The following is a 20,843-nucleotide window of genomic DNA, read 5'->3' as shown; positions in this document are numbered from 1 at the left end:
AACAGAGAGGAAGGAGAGACCAACTGCACACCAAACCACATCACAAAGAGGACCGAATGCACCATAGGTGAGGAGGTACAAGCTTTACCCTCCAGATCCCGCCACCGTGGAGGGTGCCCTCTCCTGGTCCGGGCAGCGTGGCGTGCGTGGCGTGCGTGGCGTGCGTGGCGTGCGTGGCGTGCGTGGCGTGCGTGGCGTGCGTGGCGTGCGTGGCGTGCGTGGCGTGCGTGGCGTGCGTGGCGTGCGTGGCGTGCGTGGCGTGCGTGGCGTGCGTGGCGTGCGTTCTGGCCACTATCTCCCTCCATTTCGCGTGCTGTGCTCGGTCCTGCGGCCCTTGTCTTGTTCTTCCTTCCTTTTGTTCCTGCTTCTCCTCTCTCCCTCCCTCTCTCTCTCCCTCCCTCTCTCTCTCTCTCTCCCTCCCTCCCTCCCTCCCTCCTCCTCCCCCCCACCCCCCCCTCCCCCCCTCCAAATTACGGCATTGTTGCTTCTGCCCAAAGAAGGTACGAGGAAGACGGTGGGGGCACCTGGGAGTGGAATTTGTTGCGCAGTCGAAGGCTGCGGGTCGGTGGGCAGCGATGGTTGAGGGGAAGGTGAGGCGATTATGGGCTGGGTTTGAGGGGAGCTGAGCTTCGGTGGCACTGGGTGTGAGCAGACTCGCTTCCCTCCACCCCCGGCAGGGCTGGGACGTTTCACTGCTGGGGATGTAAGTGTGGTGAGGGGTAGCTGCTGGGCCTGGGTTCCTGTGGGCTGTGCCGCTGGGTGCTTCATGACCCACTCTCCATGGCGCTCTTGTTGCTTCTGCAGATGAAAGAAACTATCATGAACCAAGAAAAGCTCGCCAGGCTCCAGGCCCAAGTGCGCATCGGTGGCAAGGTAGGTCGTGTCCCCTCCTTACCCTCGGGATTGTGTGTCTCTGCCCATACACTGGGCCTGGGATGTGGGATCCTGAAAACTCGGCTGGGGAGAAGCCCTCAGGACTCTCAGCTTGGCCGGACCGTCTTCAGGTGAAGCTGCGCTGCTGCAGTGATCTCTAATCAATTCAGTAGAAGCAGAACATAGGAGCTGAACCTCTGGCCTTTTCCGTTTAGGTTTGTAATATTGTAGCTGACTGGTAGCCTATATTCCTGTATAGGCTATATTAGAAAGCACTTAAGTTTTGAAGTAAATAGACCTTTACAGCAAGTAATCTCAGGTATAGTTTTCATAAGAGAGTAGAGGGCTGCGTTCCAATTTCTTGTCACAAATCTTTAAGATGCCCATGGCTGTTTTCTTGCTTTTTTAGGACAAAGTTGGAGTCATTGTACGTGTCAAACTCTTATCATTGTAGAATAATATGTTTGGAAGACCTTTTTATTATGGCATCTGAATATATGTAATTGTGTGATTATTTATAATTTGAAAATAAAAAAGTATGCTGAATATAGTTGTATGCTAGTAGACATTTTAATTACAGTTTTGGGGTTTTTTTATACTTGAGGAAACGTACACACAATGTTTTAGAATACAAGTTATTCAACAGAACTCTTTCTGACAGTTTCTAGTAGCTTTCATTCCTCTGTTGAAGCTTTCGCCTTTAGCTGGAGATTTAGGCAACCTTAAATTTGGGTTAATGCAGTAGTTAACTGGCTCAGTGACTTTGTGTATTCTTTGTATGGGTTACTAGTTAAGCAGAGAACTGCTGTCTTATGTGTTTATGTGCATGTTACCAGTGTGTGTATTGACTATAGAGGCTTTAAACATTTGTCACTGTGCCGTTGTTCTTTTTCTTCCTTGTGAGAAAAGGTTGCACATTGGCTCTGCTGGAAGATTTTGATGACACTGCAAGGCTGCAGGTGTTAAAAACAAGCTAAATGCTATATTTAGGTGGAGGGCTATCGTAGTACTTAATTATGTTAAATTTGATATTTTCATGTAGGATGTTGATACAGCTAAATGTCATGTTGTTTATTCCGAACCTTTTCCCTGGAGAAATCTAGAACTCTGTGCCTGTAGGGAAACTTAACCTTTGCTTGTTTTGCTTTCTAAACAGAGGTGGTCTGGAATACTATGTAGAAGGTTTTTTTAAAAATATATTTATGAAATATTTTGGGAAAATAAATGTTCTTCAAATTTGTATGTGTAAGTCCATTAGATGGAGATGTCTATTTGGAATTAGAAGTGGTTTGGGTTTTCTCATATTCATTTGTTAATGATCTGTTGATATCTTTGTAGTCTCTGACTATTATTGAAATTTGGCTATAACTTAAGACAGATAATCTAAGGAAAAATGAACGGGCTTCAGTAATTACTGAAAACTGTGCTCAGTCTTCAGTTTTATGCCTATGGTAGCAGACAAGGGTAAACTTGCAGTTTTTCTTTTCTAAGTAGGATGTTGCAGATTCCCCAGGAGAATTGTGGAATAAAGATTCTCTGCATTGCTTTCTAAAATCTCACACTTGTCACAAGTGTGCAAAGCTTGCTTTATAGTAAAGGAAAGACTGCTGCAGTGCAGTTGGAGGGATGGGGTTGTGTGTGCTGTAACACAACAATAGAACTTTGTAAAAAAAAAAAAAAAAAAAAAGTTAATTTGTAGATGGCTGCAGAGTAGTTATATGGCCATGAGGATTAGAGTTTGTGAAGAACTAATTACATGTTAGTTTTTAACTTTTTTTTGCAAAGGGTACTGCCCGTAGAAAGAAGAAAGTTGTCCACAGAACAGCTACAGCAGATGATAAGAAACTTCAGTTTTCTTTGAAGAAACTGGGTGTCAACAATATTTCTGGAATTGAAGAGGTAATTGCTTCAAAGGGAAAAATGCTTTTCTGTGTAGAAATATAAAATGTATCAAACTTAATTTCCCGGTAAGTAACATCTTGAACTTGTCTGTAAATTATCAATAGATCTTCATTGAGCTTTAGGTACTTTAGCTAGTTTGCTCTTAAATTGGAAAATCATGTGTTTTTTTTTTTTTTCAGGTAAATATGTTTACCAGTCAAGGAACAGTCATTCACTTCAATAACCCTAAAGTTCAGGCATCTCTGGCTGCTAACACTTTCACTATCACTGGCCATGCTGAGACAAAGCAGCTGACAGAAATGCTTCCTAGCATCTTAAATCAGCTTGGAGCTGACAGTTTGACCAGCCTGAGGAGACTGGCAGAAGTCCTACCCAAGCAACGTAAGTCGAAACTTGAATGTATTTCATGGTGGCAGCTGATATGTGGCTTATTTGTATAGCTGCAGTGAAATTCAGTGCACTCTTACTGTCTGCAAGCATATTATAAAATGCTTATAAAGAAATGGAACTCTTAGATGTTATTTATAGCTCAAATCCAACAATTAATATAAAAGAATAAAGCAGAGGCACCTGTCTCTCAGCATATCTTGCAGCTGGTCTAGGACTAGAAAGTTGTAGCCAGACTTGATTTAATGGTGGTTTACTTCTTCATGTGGTTTCAATATTTTGACATACCTAGTTCATGAAAGCTAGGTACAGTTACTATGGGAGAGTTAGGTTTAAATAAAATACATACTTTGAGTATGTCTGCTTAGACACTTTCAAGGGAAACATAAACAATGAGGAGAGGTGCGAGGGCGAAAACTCATGGACTCCACACAATTCAATATGAATTCAAGCGAAGCCATTTATTACAGAGACAAGCCTCCTTATATATGCAGTTATTTCTTGATCACGCGTCCATGTTCCAAACACGCATTGGCTGATCGGATATTGTCCATGTTCAGGTCTTGTTATTATAGAATTACCTCACTCTCATAACAGGTGTTGTTTTTCAGCCTTCGCACCGGCCTTGGAGTTGCTTTGTCTAGTTCAGAAATAAATCTCTATCTAACAGAAACCCATCCACACAAAAACCTTAAGAAAATCCCTTAAATCTCCCACAATTCCCCCTTTTTGTTTTTGAACCAGCCAGCCTTGTTTACAATGCGCAGAATCATCTTTGAAATACACTGTAGCATACAACATATGATTAACAACAATGATTACAGTTACATATAATGTAGCTAAGCCTTACATAATAAGATCAAGCAACTATCCACCTATTTCCAAGCTTTTAAACCATTTGTCAAACCTTAATTCTACTATGACAATCTTATTAGTGTGCTGTTTTAGTTTGTCTAAAGTACTATGAATAGATCCAGAATGATTAAACAAGTCAATACAACATCTTTCTCTTAAATTCATCACAACCATGTCCTTAAGATAACAACAAAAACCTATAGCAACACGATTTTGAATATAACATGCCTAATACCATCAACATATACTATTGAGTTAGTATCTCCGAAGTTAGATTAGCCTCTTTAAAAGACCAATAGCTTAACTTTGATATGTCTCCTAAAGCTTTACCAGCTGCTAGACTAGGGAGAATACTAGATACTAGAGATACTATGGTAGGAATGTCTCATAATTTTACCTCATTTTTGCATTGACTATCTAAGTGTAATATCACCCTTTTGACTCTCCTGCTGTTTGCTCAAATTGCCATTCTCCACAGAAGGTACACCACCTGCTTGCTAATAGACTTCTAGACCACCAGATCTCTGAGCATCTATAACACTGAATTAGGATCCATGGTTTACATCTGAAACAGTCCTCACAACTTATCTCCCTCCTGTTTGTCTGCATCCATTGAATCTTTGTTGAATCCACTTTGATCCTCGGCCTGTAATGACACAAGCATAACCTTTTCCCCAGCTTATCAAGTGATGTGGCCTTTTCCATTTACCATTAAGTAGGGATTTGATCATAACTAATGTAGGTTCTTTCTGATTTAGCATGGTTTTGGGTCATACTTGCAAAGTGTTCCATCACGGGACAAATTTAGGCTGCACCACTTAGATATAAGTGATTCATCACATACAGTGCTTTTGACAATTGGTTTTGTGGTGTTTTCCCTACTTCTCCCCCCTTTTTGTTAAAAAAAAAAAAAAACAAAAAAAAAAAAAAAAACCCCACCAAAAAGCAAACAAACAAACAAAAACACAAAACAAAACAAAACAAAAAACATTTCAAAATCAGATACGTGTGTTGGACCTTGACTACGTACTCAGAATCTCAAATCAGATTTAGAGGTTCCTCCTTAAAAAACTCTAAGTAATGTAAAGGAGCACCAAGTTCTGCTAATTGGGTTGAACCTTCAGTAATTTTTACAGAATGATGCCAATTGTTATCTTCACACCAGACCACTTCAGCTTTATGAGACTTCCCAGAACCATCAACTAAAACTGTGCAAGTGTGAAGGATCAGACCAACTACAAGTATGGTCTGTGACCTGATGTTTAAGACTTGCAGGTTCTGCATCAATTTACATTTAGGCATGCCAAAAGCTGTGCTGTTTAAAAAAAATCAGCTAGTGCAATTTACAAGGATGTAGATTGCAAATAAAAAATCAAAATTAAATTTCACAAATGGTACATGTATGACAAAAGGATCATAGCCTATTAAGACTTAAATTAATTCCCTGCATTTCTTGATCAGAGTAACAATCGGTATATCAGTCTGTTAGCAATCTCATCATACTGTCCCACAGTAGCCACAGGTTGTTTCTATGTTGTAGCTATAGACAGACAAATCTACAAGTCCGACTGAATGCAGTCAGCCTGCAAGGTTGTCATAAATTTAGTCCTCAAAGTTTCCAACTCCATTTTGGCTGTCATATTTATTGGATATTGTTTTCCCTTACCGGATCGAAGTCCTGTTTCAGATCTATCAGTGTAGTGTTTGCTTTATCAAAACATTGGCTGTTAAGACTAGTGGAAATACAGCATTCAAAATTTCCTTGGAGATTTCTCACTTGCACAGGCAGTTCTGCACCATCCAAGCAGCTTCTTGTAGGCCATGCAACTAAACAGAATCCTCAGAAAACGTTATTTGAGCTTCCAATTTACTTAACAGATCTTGACCCAAGAGAGGTATAGGGCTTTCTGGCAACTACAAGAATTCATGTATTAAAACTTTGTTCCGAATTTGACATTCCATTGGTCTCAAAAAATGGCCTTTCTTTCGTTTTCTCCCATGACCTCAAAAACTAGCATGGTGAATTTACTAAGAAGTCTCTTGCAACCAGTTACCACAGAATAAGTCTATTAATAAAAAATTTGGTTTAATTTCCCAGCTTCATTAGAACTATGGGCCCACTGGCAATGCCTTTAAATTTCAACCCTCAGACTCCTTGATGCAGTATTACAGTTCTCTAGCAGTAACATTGCTGGGGGGGGAATAAAACCTCCCTCTCGCCCCCATCTGGGATGGCAGGATCTCCAGCCAAGCATGAAAACAAATCAGTTCGAACTCCACATCAAACCAACCTGGCTCCACTCCACACCCAAATCAGTACCGCTCTGACCCAGAGAAGCACTGAGCACTCTGACCTCCCCAAAGCTGACCAGTGTGAAAAGACTGACTTCAGCAAGGAGGTAAAATGATGAGCTCTCTTCCCAGATGTGCCAAAACCTAGGAAACAAGACAGAAGCAAAAAGAAACAACACCAACAACCCCTGATTCAAAACTGAGAAGGAACACAGTGCCACAACAAGGATGGAGGACAATACTCCAGAGAAAAACACAGAGCGGGGGAAGTAAAACCCCCCTTTCTCCGCTTAGCGGTGGGAAAACAGGTTTTTTCCTTTTTTTTTTTTTTTCTTCTTGCTGCAGTTCAGATGTAGCCACGGCCACGTAGCTGCGCTAATCGCTGGTATGAAGTGGGAGACTCTGGCAAACTCTTCGGTTATAATGAGTTGAGTTTTATACATGATTCCAATTAGCTCAACAGTTGTTACATTCCTCAACCCCATTTACCTTTCACAATTTACAAATGTCAAAATACAGGATATTAAACATCAATCTATTATTCCATTGTCCTAGATCCAAATCAGTTCACATTCCAGCAGCTTTTAAATACAACTTCATACAATACCAGGTTCACATCCATCATACTATTTAGGTGTTTGTTTTTCCTTTTTTTTTCTTTTTTCTTTTTTTTTTTTTTTTTTTTTTGCGAAGCAGATTTTAACAATTTAAATTCTTTTCTGGTCTCAAAATTACTAGATAACAATATAAGCAGTTACTCTAATGCATAAGGATGCATCCTAAGGGGGAACAAGGTGGAATTTTAGCAGTGGAACCGTTTCCCATTTTGTAATTATCTCCCCAAACAAAAGTCTTTTGTTACCAAATACAAATACGCAAATTAAAATACTGAGCTCAGATATGAAAACCAAATACCACGTTCAAATATGCAGATAGATCAGAGTTACACTTATTCAAGACAATATCTCAATTTTTGCATTGCACCTTTGGGCCACTTACTGCTCAGCCAGGTAGAGGTACCTCTGGGTCTCCCTGACAAAACAGGTCAGTGCGCACTGGAGCCCCATCGGCACCTGCCCCCCTGCCGCCACAGCGAGTTGGACTGGGCAAGGCTTTTATTAGTGTCTCATTTGGGGTGCTACAACTGTTAGCCCAAATCAGGATTTTTTACCTGATGTACATACAAAAAAGGCCAAATCCAGCACATCGAGACACAACCTATCACAGAGTTGCGCAAGTCCGGATAGTGGAATAAAGCTAGCATGCTAGAAAGAAAAGTAGCAGCTATTACACAGAAAATCTTATCATTATGTTCATGCAGTAAGGAACTAAGTTACTCATGATCTTCTGTAATATCACAAAACGCACTTTTTGAGTCAACGGATTCTCATGATTTAAAAGTCTGTGAACTTACTGTACCATATAACAGACAAAGACCTATTAAACTGTAATATTCTTAAACAGATACCTACAAAGAAAACAGGTTAATAAGGAAAACATCTTGCAGACTTCAACAAGTTTACTGTGACCTGTGTGTTATCAGTTAACTCTCTCTCAGCTTGTTGAAGTTCAAACCATTCCGCCTGTAAATCTGTCTGAAATGATTTAATGATCTCTTGTAGGGATTTTTTTTGTCCTACGCTTATCACCTTAAAAAACAACATTAATTGCAAGTGTTATACTTCAAGATTGTATTCTCCAGACACTTTTCCCAATAATTTAACTTATACAGCAGCCACCATTAATTACAATATTTTACAAGATCTTCCTTCCTCATATTTTCAAGTGCTTTCCTATGTTTTAAAACACCTCCCAACACCAATTTCTTAGGAACATGACTGAAAACAGTCATTTCTGACCCCATCTCGTAAGTAAAAACCATGAGAAGAGGGAGGGAGGAGGGGGGGAAAGCACAGGGCTGCTTGCAGCGCGAGTGGGAAAAGTGGGGAGAAAGTTTTACGGTGTATTTATACCACAAAGAAGCAATTTTAACAACAACCAGTGAAACAATTAACTCACATTCCTGACAAGCTGCTTGATTTTCAGAGGGGCAATACACAGAAGCACGTAATATGTACTGTAAAACCCGCAGATAACACATTGATAGCAAACATTAGCATTCTCTACTGCTAATTTCAACACCAGTGCTTCCTTAACTTCTAAGTTTTCAACCTGCTTATTGATAGCCTCTTGAAGATGGTCAATAAATTGCATTTAATTCTCACTGGGACCCTTATATATGGCTGCTTTGTTGGTTTCAGACACCTCTACTATAGCTTGATATGCAAGGGCTGTTGACTGCCTCAGGATTTCAGAAACTAATAGTGCCTGTAATTGTGGTGTGTCAATTAGTGTCTGTCCCAAGAGCTGGGATACCTGCCCCTATCAACGAGTCCCCATCGTTCCGTCCTAAATGATCTATAGCTGTTACATTGCATAGGTCTAATTTTGCTTGAGTCTTTCATAGTTTTTATCTGATCTCAGGGCAACATGTACACATACTCTTTGTCCTGGTAACTTTTGAAGAAAATGCTGCAAACCCCCCTCCTCATCTGAGTCATCAGATAACGTGGACTTGAACGGTGCTGGAGAATCATTAGTAACAGGGGGGTTCGGAACAGTGCACAGTCTTGCCAATACTTTCTAGCATCATAATTATTCGTATTACCTGAGTCCCCAGGAGCACCCCCTTTCCTGTCACGGTCATCATGACTGCATTGCCAACTGCTGGATTCACTCGCTATTAGCTGCTCTGATCTGTCACACAGTTCTGTTGTTCAGTTCTTATCCAGTGACTCCTTCTGCTCTCTCATGGAAGTTGGAGGGTTAAAAGGCGGCAAAAGGCAGATACAAATTGGTAAAAGGACTGATAGTACAGTTGTTTATGACTTTAGCGTTCTCAGCTCTCACAGGTTCTTTGGGCAAGTTGTCTGACTCCAATCCTCTGGACTTGCTGTTCTCACCAGGGTTGGGCAATGGTACAGGAGGCCACCCGCTCGGCATTTTTCCCCCCGCCGCCCCGGACTGCTGAACTATCGGGGGTGCCGAAAGCAAAGCAGGGGATGGAATAGGGAGGGTATCAAAGACACGAACCGAGTAAACTTCACAGCGACTTTCAGGATACTTATCAGACTGCAACGCTGCAAAAATTCCAGCAGCAGCAGACCGTTCAGCCTTAAGATCTTTTAAGGTAGTGATTATAAGCTTCCATGTAGTTACTAATGATTTAGCTTCTTTATCTCCATTGCTGACTTTATCCCATGATTTCTGCCCTATATCATCCCAAAGTTCAAGTTTAAGTTTTGAGTCACTAATGTTCATAACAGTCTTTTCAGGTTTTAATTGCTTCACTGTAGTAATTATCAGTTTCCAGGTGGTTACAAGACCGAAAATATATTTTTCACTGCGACTAATTGCCTTCCACAACACAGTTCCCACTTTTTCCCAAGTCTCTATTTGAAAAACTCCTAACAGGTCAGCAGGAAACCCATTGCCTCTGCACCAAATTAATAGTCTTTTGAGGTTACTCTCCTCATACTTCACCCCTCTCTTAGAGAGAATATGCGGGAGGAGGCGCAGTATTTTTTTTCTTCTTTAAAAATATTCTGCCCCATCTCCTCTTGCCCCCAGCTGCTCACCTCTTTGGGTGTCCATTGCAACGATATCGGATCCTTTATCCCTCCTCTGTCGCTTCTGTAGCGATCAATCAGGAGTCACGCAGTCCGCAGACCGCATCCCGGTCACGGTCCAGCCGAGCCGTTCCAGGTGGGGCTCGCTCCCCGCAGCAGTCATCCGCCTTCTGTAAATTCTCCTTATGGATCACGTCGGGGTCACCACTTGCGAGGGCGAAAAATCATGGACTCCACACAATTCAATATGAATTCAAGCGAAGCCATTTATTACAGAGACAAGCCTCCTTATATATGCAGTTATTTCTTGATCACGTGTCCACGTTCCAAACACGCATTGGCTGATCGGATATTGTCCATGTTCAGGTCTTGTTATTACAGAATTACCTCACTCTCATAACAGGTGTTGTTTTTCAGCCTTCGCGCCGGCCTTGGAGTTGCTTTGTCTAGTTCAGAAATAAATCTCTATCTAACAGAAACCCATCCACACAACAACCTTAAGAAAATCCCTTAAATCTCCCACAGAGAGGGACTTGAGGACAGACATCTTGCTACTGCTTTGCTCCTTCACAGGTGGGGTGAAGGTATTTCATCTTGCATGGGCTTTTTGATAGCGAAGCGGGAGGGGGGAAATTATACAGTATCTGTAAGGAAATATCTCTTTCCCCATGCTTTTCTTGAAAATTGAGAAGGATTAATTAGGATAAAATGGAGGTGATAGGCTAAGCTGTCTCATACTCTCTAGGTAGTACAGCTAAGAATAGCAGTAAAAGTAGTGACACAGGCACCTAGGGAACTGAGCGATCTATTCTTAGCATTATACTATTGCAGTTTCACATATGCTCATTGGTCTGCTACAATGGACATGGTGAGGTCTCACTAGCTCTGGCAAATATAATGGGAAATTACTGAGTCAGCAGAGGTGTCGTGGGTGAGTGATTTAGGGTCCTGCTTGCTGCAGAGGAGTGTTTAGATCACTTAAAGAAAAGTCTGGTCTCGGCGGTGCGGCGATGAGGAACGACGCACACCGGGACGCAGACAAAGATGCACACAGAGGCAGAGATCGTGTTTGGGAAGAAGCGCAGAGCTGGGAAGAGCAGAGAGCTGAGCCAGGCTGAGGCCCTGTTTATTAGCCATTGGCAATTTATAGGTTTTACAGATCTAGGCCTGGACTAAGAAGTTAAACGAGATGTTTTGTCAATAATAGCTATTAAAAATACACCACACTCATGTTGTGACTGTTTTCAGTCACATTCCCATGCATATCTTGTGCATGGCGTTCTGACCCACTCATTCACATGCCCAGACTCAACATTCACGTATCATACATATGGGTGTGCTTTTCTGACCTGAGATATAATTCTCACTGGCCTGGGATATCACTCCTTACACTCATAAGGAACATACTTCTGTATAACCTGTCCAAGGCTATTTAGCTGGAACCGTACATCCTACCATTCCCACAGGTGGGGTCTGCCAGACAGAGTAGTTAGAAAGAAGGAAGAATCCATCATGCACAAATTCTGTGTTTTGTACCACTGCTATCTGGAGCTTCTCAGGCAAGTGGGCTATGAGATCTAGTTAAAGTCATAGCTACAGTTCCACTTTGTGGTAAATTCACCATAACAGGTTACCCTGGCTGTAATGCTATGTATTCTCTTTCATTACAAGGTGGAGTGTTAGACTCAGTTTTTACAAAGAATGCTTATCTCACAAGGCCCCCTGTGGGCCCATACTGATTATTTAACTGGTGAAGTACTTTGGAAAGTTGAGTATTCCACCGAACCTCATATGGCTTAAGGTTCTTTTTCAATAAGCCATTAGCTCTTTCTGTCATCCCATTTGATTGAGGGTAATATGGGGTGTGGAATACCCATTGAATTCCTTCTTGTTTTGCCAATTTTTGTGCTTCTACACATGAAAAACATGAACCATTATCACTTTGGATGGCATCAGGAGTAGGTAGACTGGAGAACCAAGATGATAGCCCTCATACTGCACTTTGTCTATCAGCCTTTTGGCACTTGGTTGCCATAAGCAAGCCGGAGACTACCTCCACCCTCATGAGGATGTATCAATATCCTCCAGAGGGTTTGAATGGCCCAATATAATCAATTTGACATGTAGACCACAAGGTTTTTCCTTGATCGATAGGTAGGGGTGGTGTTTCTTTACCTGTATGACCTAGCTTTTGATGTAACTGTTAGCAATCAAGGACACATAACCACGGGCGTAGTTATATGCGGTGCTTTATTTCAGCGCTGGGAAACCAACCAGGGGTTCGCACCCAAAGCTGGCTTTGAACAGCTGATTCAGACTATACCTTATTTATACAAGTTAGTCACATACATATTCATTACAATTCTTGACAACCATTAGCATATTCCACACCTATTCTAACACACTGTCTATCTAAGAGATGTTAAGTAACATTTGCATGTTTATCAGTTATTTCTAAGGTACCAACTTGAAAAGAACATATAAATATATGTCAACTTTAAGAATAAGGCTTGGTTACAGTTACCTGCTTTAAAAGAATATATCATAAATCTATGTCAACTTTAAGAATAAGGCTTGGTTACTAAGTACAAGAATTCTATGGTTACAAGGTCTACTTATACAAAGATTCTATAGTTGCAAGGTTGGTTGCTATCTTGTTGTTAATCCAACTGTAACAGATCCAGTGATATCCAGGGCAGAGCCAGCAAAGGCCCATCCTGTACCTGTTCCAGAAGGGAAAATAGAAGGGAACATCTTGTAAAATTGATTATGTCACTAACATAACCATTCTCCCAACCGATACCATTCGAGATTTAAAAGTTCCCTATTGTCATTTTTCTGATTTAAGTCAATTCATCCACCTTTTGGTTCCAATTTGTGGCTGCTTTATTGTCTTTGGTGTGAGCTTTTACCCATCCCACCTTGAATGGTGTTCTCCTGGCTATATCTAGTAACATTTGCCAATCTTGACTTCTCCAAATTGGGAATCTATTTAGTTCGTAATTCAGTAATTCCCATTGACAGAGCCACTGTGTGGTTTGCTTTTCCAGAAGAATGAGTACAGTGGGTGAGCAATGATAGAAAATCCAGGCACGTGCTTTCTCCAGTGTCCTAAAGTTCCCATTAGCTGTTTTAATTCTTTCCTAGATTGAGGCATCTGCGATTGTTATTTAGGGTGTCCAGTGGAATTGTTGCCCTACCTGTGATCCACCAAATACCTAAAGATTTCACTTCTTTACCCTGTCCTTGACATTTTTCAGATGGAATCCCAATATTTGCTTTGTGTAGAGCGTGCCAAATTGCTGCTTCCCTCACCTTTTCAGGTGTAGCCCCTCCAATTAAAATATCATCAATATATTGGTACAGTTTTACATCTTGACGGAGGGGGGCTTTGTCTGTAAAAGTTCAGCAAGCGCAGCATGAACAGTTGTGAATGAATGTTTATATACCTGTGGGAGTCTGTTAAAGGTGTATTGTATACCTTCCCAAGGAAAAGCAAATTTCTCTTTATCCTCTTCCTGCGAGGGAACCATAAAGAACATATCTTTTACATCTGGTGCTGCCATCCATGGGTGTGCAGCTCCTTGTGAAGTTGTGTTAAGTTCGCAATGCTTGGTACAACAGGTGTTAATGGGGTTGTATTAGCATTCAGGCACCGATAATCAGTTGTTAGGCGCCACCTCCCTTCTGGTTTCCGAACTGGCCAGACTGGTGAATTGTATGGAGAGTGGGTCCTGGAGATAATATGCCGTTTTTGCGAGTCTGCTATTACCTCTGAGATTCCATTTCATGCCGCAGCAGAAATAGGGTATTGTGGTACTCTAGAGATCTTTGGATCAGGGAGCACAGGGGCTACCCAGAATACACACACTGTAGCCTCCCAACTTTGATCAGGGTGTGGCAGATATGCACTCGACTCCCCCCAGCCAGACCAGCAGCAGTTTGGTGCAGGCTCCAGAGGAGGTAAAGGCCTGAGCCATAGCCAGACCAAGAGCTCCTTTTGGGAAACCCACAAGTAAGCAGAATGGCACACTGAACACTGATGAGTTGTGGGCACAGGGAGTCTTGTGCATACTTTTCCCACTGTATGCAATTTGACTACGAGTCACCCACCTGCCACCAAACTCTTTTAAGTCGCACTTCTCTTTGAGAAATCTAAACATTCTTCTGCAATAAGCAGAACCCTAAATTACTCCCCTGTGACACAGGGTTAGGGTCAACACTTGAACCAAAGGACTACACACTGCCATTCGGTAGGCACCAGTTCCATCCGTTCAAAATATCAAAACCCAAGATATTTTCATGATGGTCTTTAACTGCAAAGTGAGTAGACAATATACGTTTCTCACCCAGAAGCCATAAATTAACTTTAGCAGTTTGACACACAACACTCCCTCCGTTAATGCTGGTGTCACCGTTTATTGCAGGACAACAATAAAGTCTGGCAGGTGCTCTTAATTATGGAACATAAGAAATTTACCAATGACCTTGGCTGCTATAGCAGCCAAGTTTATATAGAGTTTGTGGCACGTATGGGGTTGTAAACCTTATGTTATTACACTACTCACAGAAGGAGAGGCAAAGAAATAGGGATATAGGAAAGAAAGAAAGAAAGAAAGAAAGAAAGAAAGAAAGAAAGAAAGAAAGAAAGAAAGAAAGAAAGAAAGAAAGAAAGAAAGAAAGAGAGGGATTCCGCCACCCTTACGGCTCTGCAGCATGAACGATGGGACTCGCAGTCTGGGTCCAGTGATGTGTCGCTTCTGGTGTCCTGTGATGAGGATGCTGGGGTTTGTAGTTGAGGAGTGCAGCATCCTCAGGTGACTGGTTTGGCTCCTGTGACGAGACTGGTGGTCAGAGTGGTCCTCAGGATGGTGGGTTCCCTGCCCGTGCTTTGGTATAGGTGAGCCTTTTTATAGCTCTCCGGGTTGCCTGCTTGCGTAATTTTGTCTTTTGTCTTTTGCAGAGGTGTTATTGCTAAAAGATAGAAAAGTCTGGGGCGCGATTGCAAAAGATAGACAAGTTTCGGGCCATCTTGAAGGGTCTCAGCTTTTCCCTTTGTGTCATGCTGGGCATATCAGAAGGTGGAGCTACGTGCCCTCTGGCATGTCCCCCACATCCTACTGTCAGCCAGCCGGCCTTTGTCTGTGGCTCCTTAGCTTGTTGTACGTATATAAATCGCAATTCACCATATCTTGAGTGTCTAATCTCCTGCTACTAGGCCACAATGTTTGAGGCGTGATTTTTTTCAGTCTTTGACAATGTCCCATCTCCTGAGGGTAGAGGAACTGTTTTTGGCACAATGTTTGAGACATAATTCTTTTCAGTCTCTCACAGAGTACAGTTAGCCTTGGAGCCTTTGTATCCTCTACTCCAAAACCCTAGGAGTCAACCTCGAGTCTCACCTGGTGCCTTTTGCCAGAGGCTCCAGGTAGGACCATTGTCCCCAGCTGCAGTCTAGAGCACATTGTGAATATCTTGTCCTGTCTGGACTGGTCCAAGGGCTACTGCATGTACAATCTCTTGTTTACTTTGTTCAAAGGCCTGTCACTGTTCAGAGCCCCATTGAAAATCATGCTTCTTTCAGGCCACTTGATAGAGAGGGTTCACAATTTGACTGTAATCTGGAATATGTATTCTCCAGAAATCCACAATGCCTAAGAAGGCTCGTGTTTCCTTTTTGTTAATTGTTGGGGATATAGCTGTTATTTTGTTAAATACCCGTATTGGGATCTGGTGACGCCCATCTTGCTGTTTAATTCCTAAAAAATGGGTCTCTCATGCAGGTCACTTGACCTTACCTCTCTTTATGGCAAAACCAGCTTTCAAAAGAATTTGAATTATTCTGTCACCTTTCTCAAAGACTTCTGCTGCCATGTCACCCTGTACAGTGATGTCATCAATGTATTGCAGGTGTTCTGGAGCTTTATCTTGTTCCAGTGCGGTCTGGATCATGACAGATGGTAGGGCTGTGCTTCCACCCCTGGGGCAGCCAATTCCAGGTATACTGGATACAACTCCAGATAAAAGCAAACTGTAGCCTGCACTCTTCTGTCAAAGGAATAGAGAAAAATGTATTGGCAGTGTCAGTCGTGGCATACCATTGAGCTGCCTTCAACTCCGGTTCATATTGCAGTGCTAACATGTCCAGCATGGCAGCACTTAACAGTGGCGTAACTTCATTTAGGTCACAATAGTCTACTGTCAATCTCCATTCTCCATTAGGCTTTTGTACTGGCCATATAGGACTGTGGAAAGGTGAGTCAGTCCTCGATTCTCTAGCCGTCGGGTCAGTTTATGAATGGGGATCAGGGAATCCTACAACAGAAGGGTCCACTGAAGCCAGGCAAGGTAGACAACTGTTTAATGTCCTCAGTCTCTACAGCTGCTATGCCAGAAGCCCACCAAAACCCTTTTGGGTCCTTAAAATACCCTCTCCTGAGGTAGTCTATACCAAGCATGCATGGAGCATCTGGGCCAGTCAAAATAGGGTGGTGCCTTTCCCACTCATTTCCAGTTAACGCTCACTTCAGCCTCTATTACAGTCAACTCCTAGGATCCCCCAGTCACTCCAGAAATACTGATAAATTCTGCTCCTTTATGATTCCATGGCATCATTGTACGCTGTGTGCCAGTGTCTACCAGGGCTTTATACTCATGTGTTTCTGATGTACTAGGCCATCGAATCCACACAGTCCAATAAACCCAGTTGTCCCTCTCCTCCATCTGGCTGGAAGCAGGGCCCCTCTATTTCTGTTTACTCATCTCTGGTAGGGAGAGACAAGAATCCCATATACCCTGGCTGGAAAGCTGCCCACAGGAAACTGGAACAGCTTTTTTTCTTGGGAGTTTTCTTTAATAACTCATGTACTTGTGCCTCTAGGTCAGTGGTAGCTTTTCCATACCAATCCCTAATACCTTCCCTCTGGTCACACAGGAAAAAACACAATTCTCCTTGTGGCGTGTTCTGTTTCTCTCAAGTTGGTCCTGCAGAAGGGCATCTTCTCCTAATAGCTGTGCCTTGACCCTGTGCAGGTGGAGAGTAAGATCTATTCTCCCTCTTGGACAATTTGTCACACAGTTTCTTCGTGCCTGAGATACAGGTCTGTAGGGGGGAAGAGGGACCGTCCTTCATACTGATGCATTTTGTTAGCTACTTCACCCCCAGTTAGTGGCTCTTCTACTGCAATGGCAAATATTCCCAATGTGTGGGTATAAGTTGGTGGTGTACTCTGCACAAACTTCCACAGTATAGGTCAGGTGTATGGCATTTCATCAGGATCTAGAATTATCTGTGGGTTGCTGTAAATCATCTCTCACACAGCCAGTTCTCTCAGATACCTAATACCTTTCTCCATGGTGGTCCATTTGCTTGGGTGACATATGATATCATCCTTCAAGGGGTACCTGTTCTTTACTGCTGACAAGATTCTCCTCCAGAGGCCTTGAGTTTTTGTCTTCTTCCCAATCGCCTTATCAATGCCACCTTCTCTGGTCAGGGATCCCAGCTGCTTGGCTTCTCTTCCCTAAGTCCAAACTATTGTCCCTGTGTCATGAAGGCACCCCAGAAATCAATTTAGGCAAGCGATAAACTCCAAACAGACTTTATTCTAACCAGAACTGTTTAGGAGAGAACCAACTAGAAACAGGGTTTATCCAAAATTATTCTGCATTTTGCCAACATTTAATTAACTGCAAGTTCAATATACCCGTTGAGGATGTTATTACTGTTTGGCCACATAGGAATAACAAGGATCCACAGCATGTACACACTCATGAAAACAAGAAGCCTCTTTCACTCAAGGGTATCCAGAAGAAATAATCGCTTGCCCAGGGTGGGCAAGGGCTCACTCAAGGATATATCCAGAAGAAAATCACTCACCAAGGAGAAGGTGAGGGTACTCAGTCACAGGAAGCCTCCGTAGATGGCGTACCTGATCCAAGGGTACACAGACCCATTGCTCCAAGAAGTCTACCCAAAGGGGGTCTTTGGAGGCCCCGTTTTATAGCCTGGTCGGATCTGGCTGTGGTCATTACGAGCATGGTTCAGAAGCTTCTCAACTTCTCTGGGCCCGGGCACCTCCTTTGCTGAGGACCCTGTCTATTGACTAAGGGTCCCACCCCTCCTGCCCCTCCATTCAGGGGAGGTGAATATTAGGAGTCACCGTGACAACACTTGGGCATCAACCGTGGTTCATATGTGAGGACAGGCACAGTGGGGTGCAAAAGGTGCTAAAGAGCCATGAACTGCCCTATTGAAAGCTCAGGATCTCGGGGATGTGTGTCTGCCACACCTTGCTATCCCAACATAGCAGTCAGCCAGGTGACAAATGGCTCACCTCCAGGACATCTGATATCTTTTCTCAGATCTTGCAACTCTTTCAGAGATAAGGAGCTTCAGAAGGACTCTCCCTCTTCTCCATCTTTGCTTTCCTTCACTATGCAAACTGATTTTCTTGTGTATTTCTTCCTGGTTATGGGGCAACTGATATTGCTGAAGTCTGAATGGCCACAGTACATGTTGTGGTTTGAGTGACTGCAGTAGCTGTTTTTGGCGTTGGCATAGCTGTGGTGCAAGTTGTTGGAATTGCAATGGCTGCAGTAGCTGTCATTGAGGGTGGAGTGATTGCTGTGCCCATGGCAGGTGTTGCAGTTGCTGCAGTAGCTGTTGTCATGCATGGAGTGGCTGCAATGCTTGTTGCAGTGGCTGCAATAGCCGTTGCTGAGGGTGCAGTAACTGCAGTGCTCGTTGTTGAGATTGCAGTGACTGCTGTCTGTCGTGGGGGGTGGAGTGGCTGCAGTGCTTTTTGCCGGGGTTGCAGTAGCTGTCGTTGGGGGTGGAGTGACTGCAGTGCCCACGGTAGGAGTTGCAGTGGCTGCAGTAGCTGTTGTCGAGGGTATAGTGGCTGCAGTACTTGTCGCGGGGGTTGCAGTGGGTGCGGTGCATGTTTCTGAGGCTTCAGTAGTTGCAACACCTGTTGCAGGAGTTAGAGTAGCTGCAGTCCTCCTAAATAGTTTTACCATCAGCAAGGACTGACACACATTGCAGAGACCTGGTAATTCCAACAAACTTCTCTCTGTTTCCCAGGGATATTCGAAGTTCTCAAAAGCATCTGTAATTTACCCTAATGAAAAAGGTAGGGTGTAGTTGGATAGCTCTTCTAAAGGATGGTTCCTCCAACAGAAAAAAGGTGCAATTTTATTTCTTTAATTTCTATTGGGGGGCTCTAGAAATATGTACTCCCGAAGTACGACAATAAAGAATATAAATACACTGTTGGCTTAAATATGACTACATAGACCAATGCTACATAACCCAATGTTAGCAATCAGGACACATAACCACGGACGTAGTTATATGCGGTGCTTTATTTCAGCGCTGGGAAACCAGGGGTTCGCACCCAAAGCTGGCTTCGAACAGCTGATTCAGACCATACCTTATTATACAAGTTAGTTACATACATATTCATTTCACCCTTGACAACCATTAGCATATTCCACACCTATTCTAACACAAACTTTCTATCTAAAAGATGCTACAATTATCAGTTATTTTCTACGGTACCAACTTTAAAAGAATATATCGTAAATCTATGTCCACCTTAAGAATAAGGCTCGGTTACAGTTACCTGCCTTATAAGAATATACCATAAATCTATGTCAGCTTTAAGAACAGAGTTTGGTTACTGATTACAAGAGTTCTATGGCTACAGGGCTGGTTGCTATCCTAATATTAAACCAACTGTAACAGATCCAGCAGCAAGAGGCCCATGCTGTCCTAACTGTAACAGATCCAGCAGCATAGGCCCATCGTGTTCTGTTCCATAAGAGAACATGGAATGAAACATCTTGTGAGGTTGATTACTATCATTTGCTATCAACACCATTTTCTTTTAATAACATTATGTCGAGTGCCATTCTATTCTGCAAGGTCATTTTAGTCGTAGCCTGTAATTGTATATTAAGTTCCCGAAAACCTTTTTTAGTTATTCTGGCCAATCGATCCATTTGCCCGATCAATTTATCAATCATTTCTCTGTTTCTGTATGCCGCAATTGGTGCAAAGAAAGATTCTAGTGCCCAGCCGAATTTAACACTGCTTGATGGTTCGTGCCACACATCATCTTCATCTATTTCTCGTTTGTGCCTAACATGTAGAAGTTCTTGCCCATTTTTCAAGAGAGACTTTTTCCAAATAGGACATAGGGTTGGCAGTCCCAAAGTAATTTCCCTTACTGGTCCTGCTATTGGTAAATACGTTGTCCAGGTCCCATCACTTAAGGCCCAAACCAGATGTCCCACACTACCTATAACGCCTCTACAATCAATTCTATCTCCATCGATACCTACCTTGGTTCCTTCCTTTGGATCCAATTGTTTCTGACAAATGCAACCTGCAATTACTGCAACCTTAACGATGGATATAGGTATCTCCCTCATATCTGTCTGACAAGTTATTACTCGTGAACAATTCCACCATGGTACTATTGTTCCTCCTGTTACATTGGACCACCGTACACACCATGGAAATGCTTCACTATATTGGTATTGTTGTACAATACTCAATGTCCACATGTTACTCCACGATTCAGTTATATTTTTATTATCCTGATCTTTGCATTCCCAGTAGGTCCGTTCAACCGTTCGGTTTACTACTTTGGTGGTCCACGTGTCATAATAACACTAACCTATGTGTTTGAATGGTCTGGTCGTTCCTATTTTAACCCATTTCGCCCCTGGTAATTTTAAACAATCCTCCCTTGGCCCTGGTGTTTTCTATTTTCCTTGTTCTTTTACCTTTTGTTCTGTTGGGACGACTTCTTTTCTAGTGCGGGATTCGCATGCTATTTTGCCACCATTGTCCTCACTTGCCGTGCTACTGACTGAGCTGTTTGATCAGCAAGCCGA

The 20,843-nt window shown here is 42.6% G+C and overlaps 1 protein-coding gene across 2 annotated transcripts in view; it reads left to right on the top strand.

Moving 5' to 3' along the window:
* The first annotated feature begins 262 nt into the window (after positions 1-262).
* LOC136114607 (transcription factor BTF3) overlaps positions 263-20,843 on the top strand; it is a 37,737-nt gene continuing 17,156 nt past the window's right edge. Inside the window, exons 1-4 of one of the 2 annotated variants that reach the window (XM_065859998.2) lie at positions 263-500; positions 805-873; positions 2,659-2,772; positions 2,955-3,156. In XM_065859998.2, coding sequence (XP_065716070.1) covers positions 805-873; positions 2,659-2,772; positions 2,955-3,156 — 385 coding nt within the window. In that variant the 5' untranslated portion in view covers positions 263-500. Of the gene's footprint in view, positions 591-804; positions 874-2,658; positions 2,773-2,954; positions 3,157-20,843 lie in introns of both variants that reach the window. The other variant, XM_065859997.2, reaches the window with a different exon arrangement.

The sequence above is a fragment of the Patagioenas fasciata genome, chromosome W (assembly GCF_037038585.1).
Source record: "Patagioenas fasciata isolate bPatFas1 chromosome W, bPatFas1.hap1, whole genome shotgun sequence".
Classification (NCBI taxonomy): Eukaryota; Metazoa; Chordata; class Aves; order Columbiformes; family Columbidae; genus Patagioenas; species Patagioenas fasciata.
The sequence above is the reverse complement of the archived record's forward strand: the minus strand, read 5'-3'. Positions and strand labels throughout refer to the sequence as shown.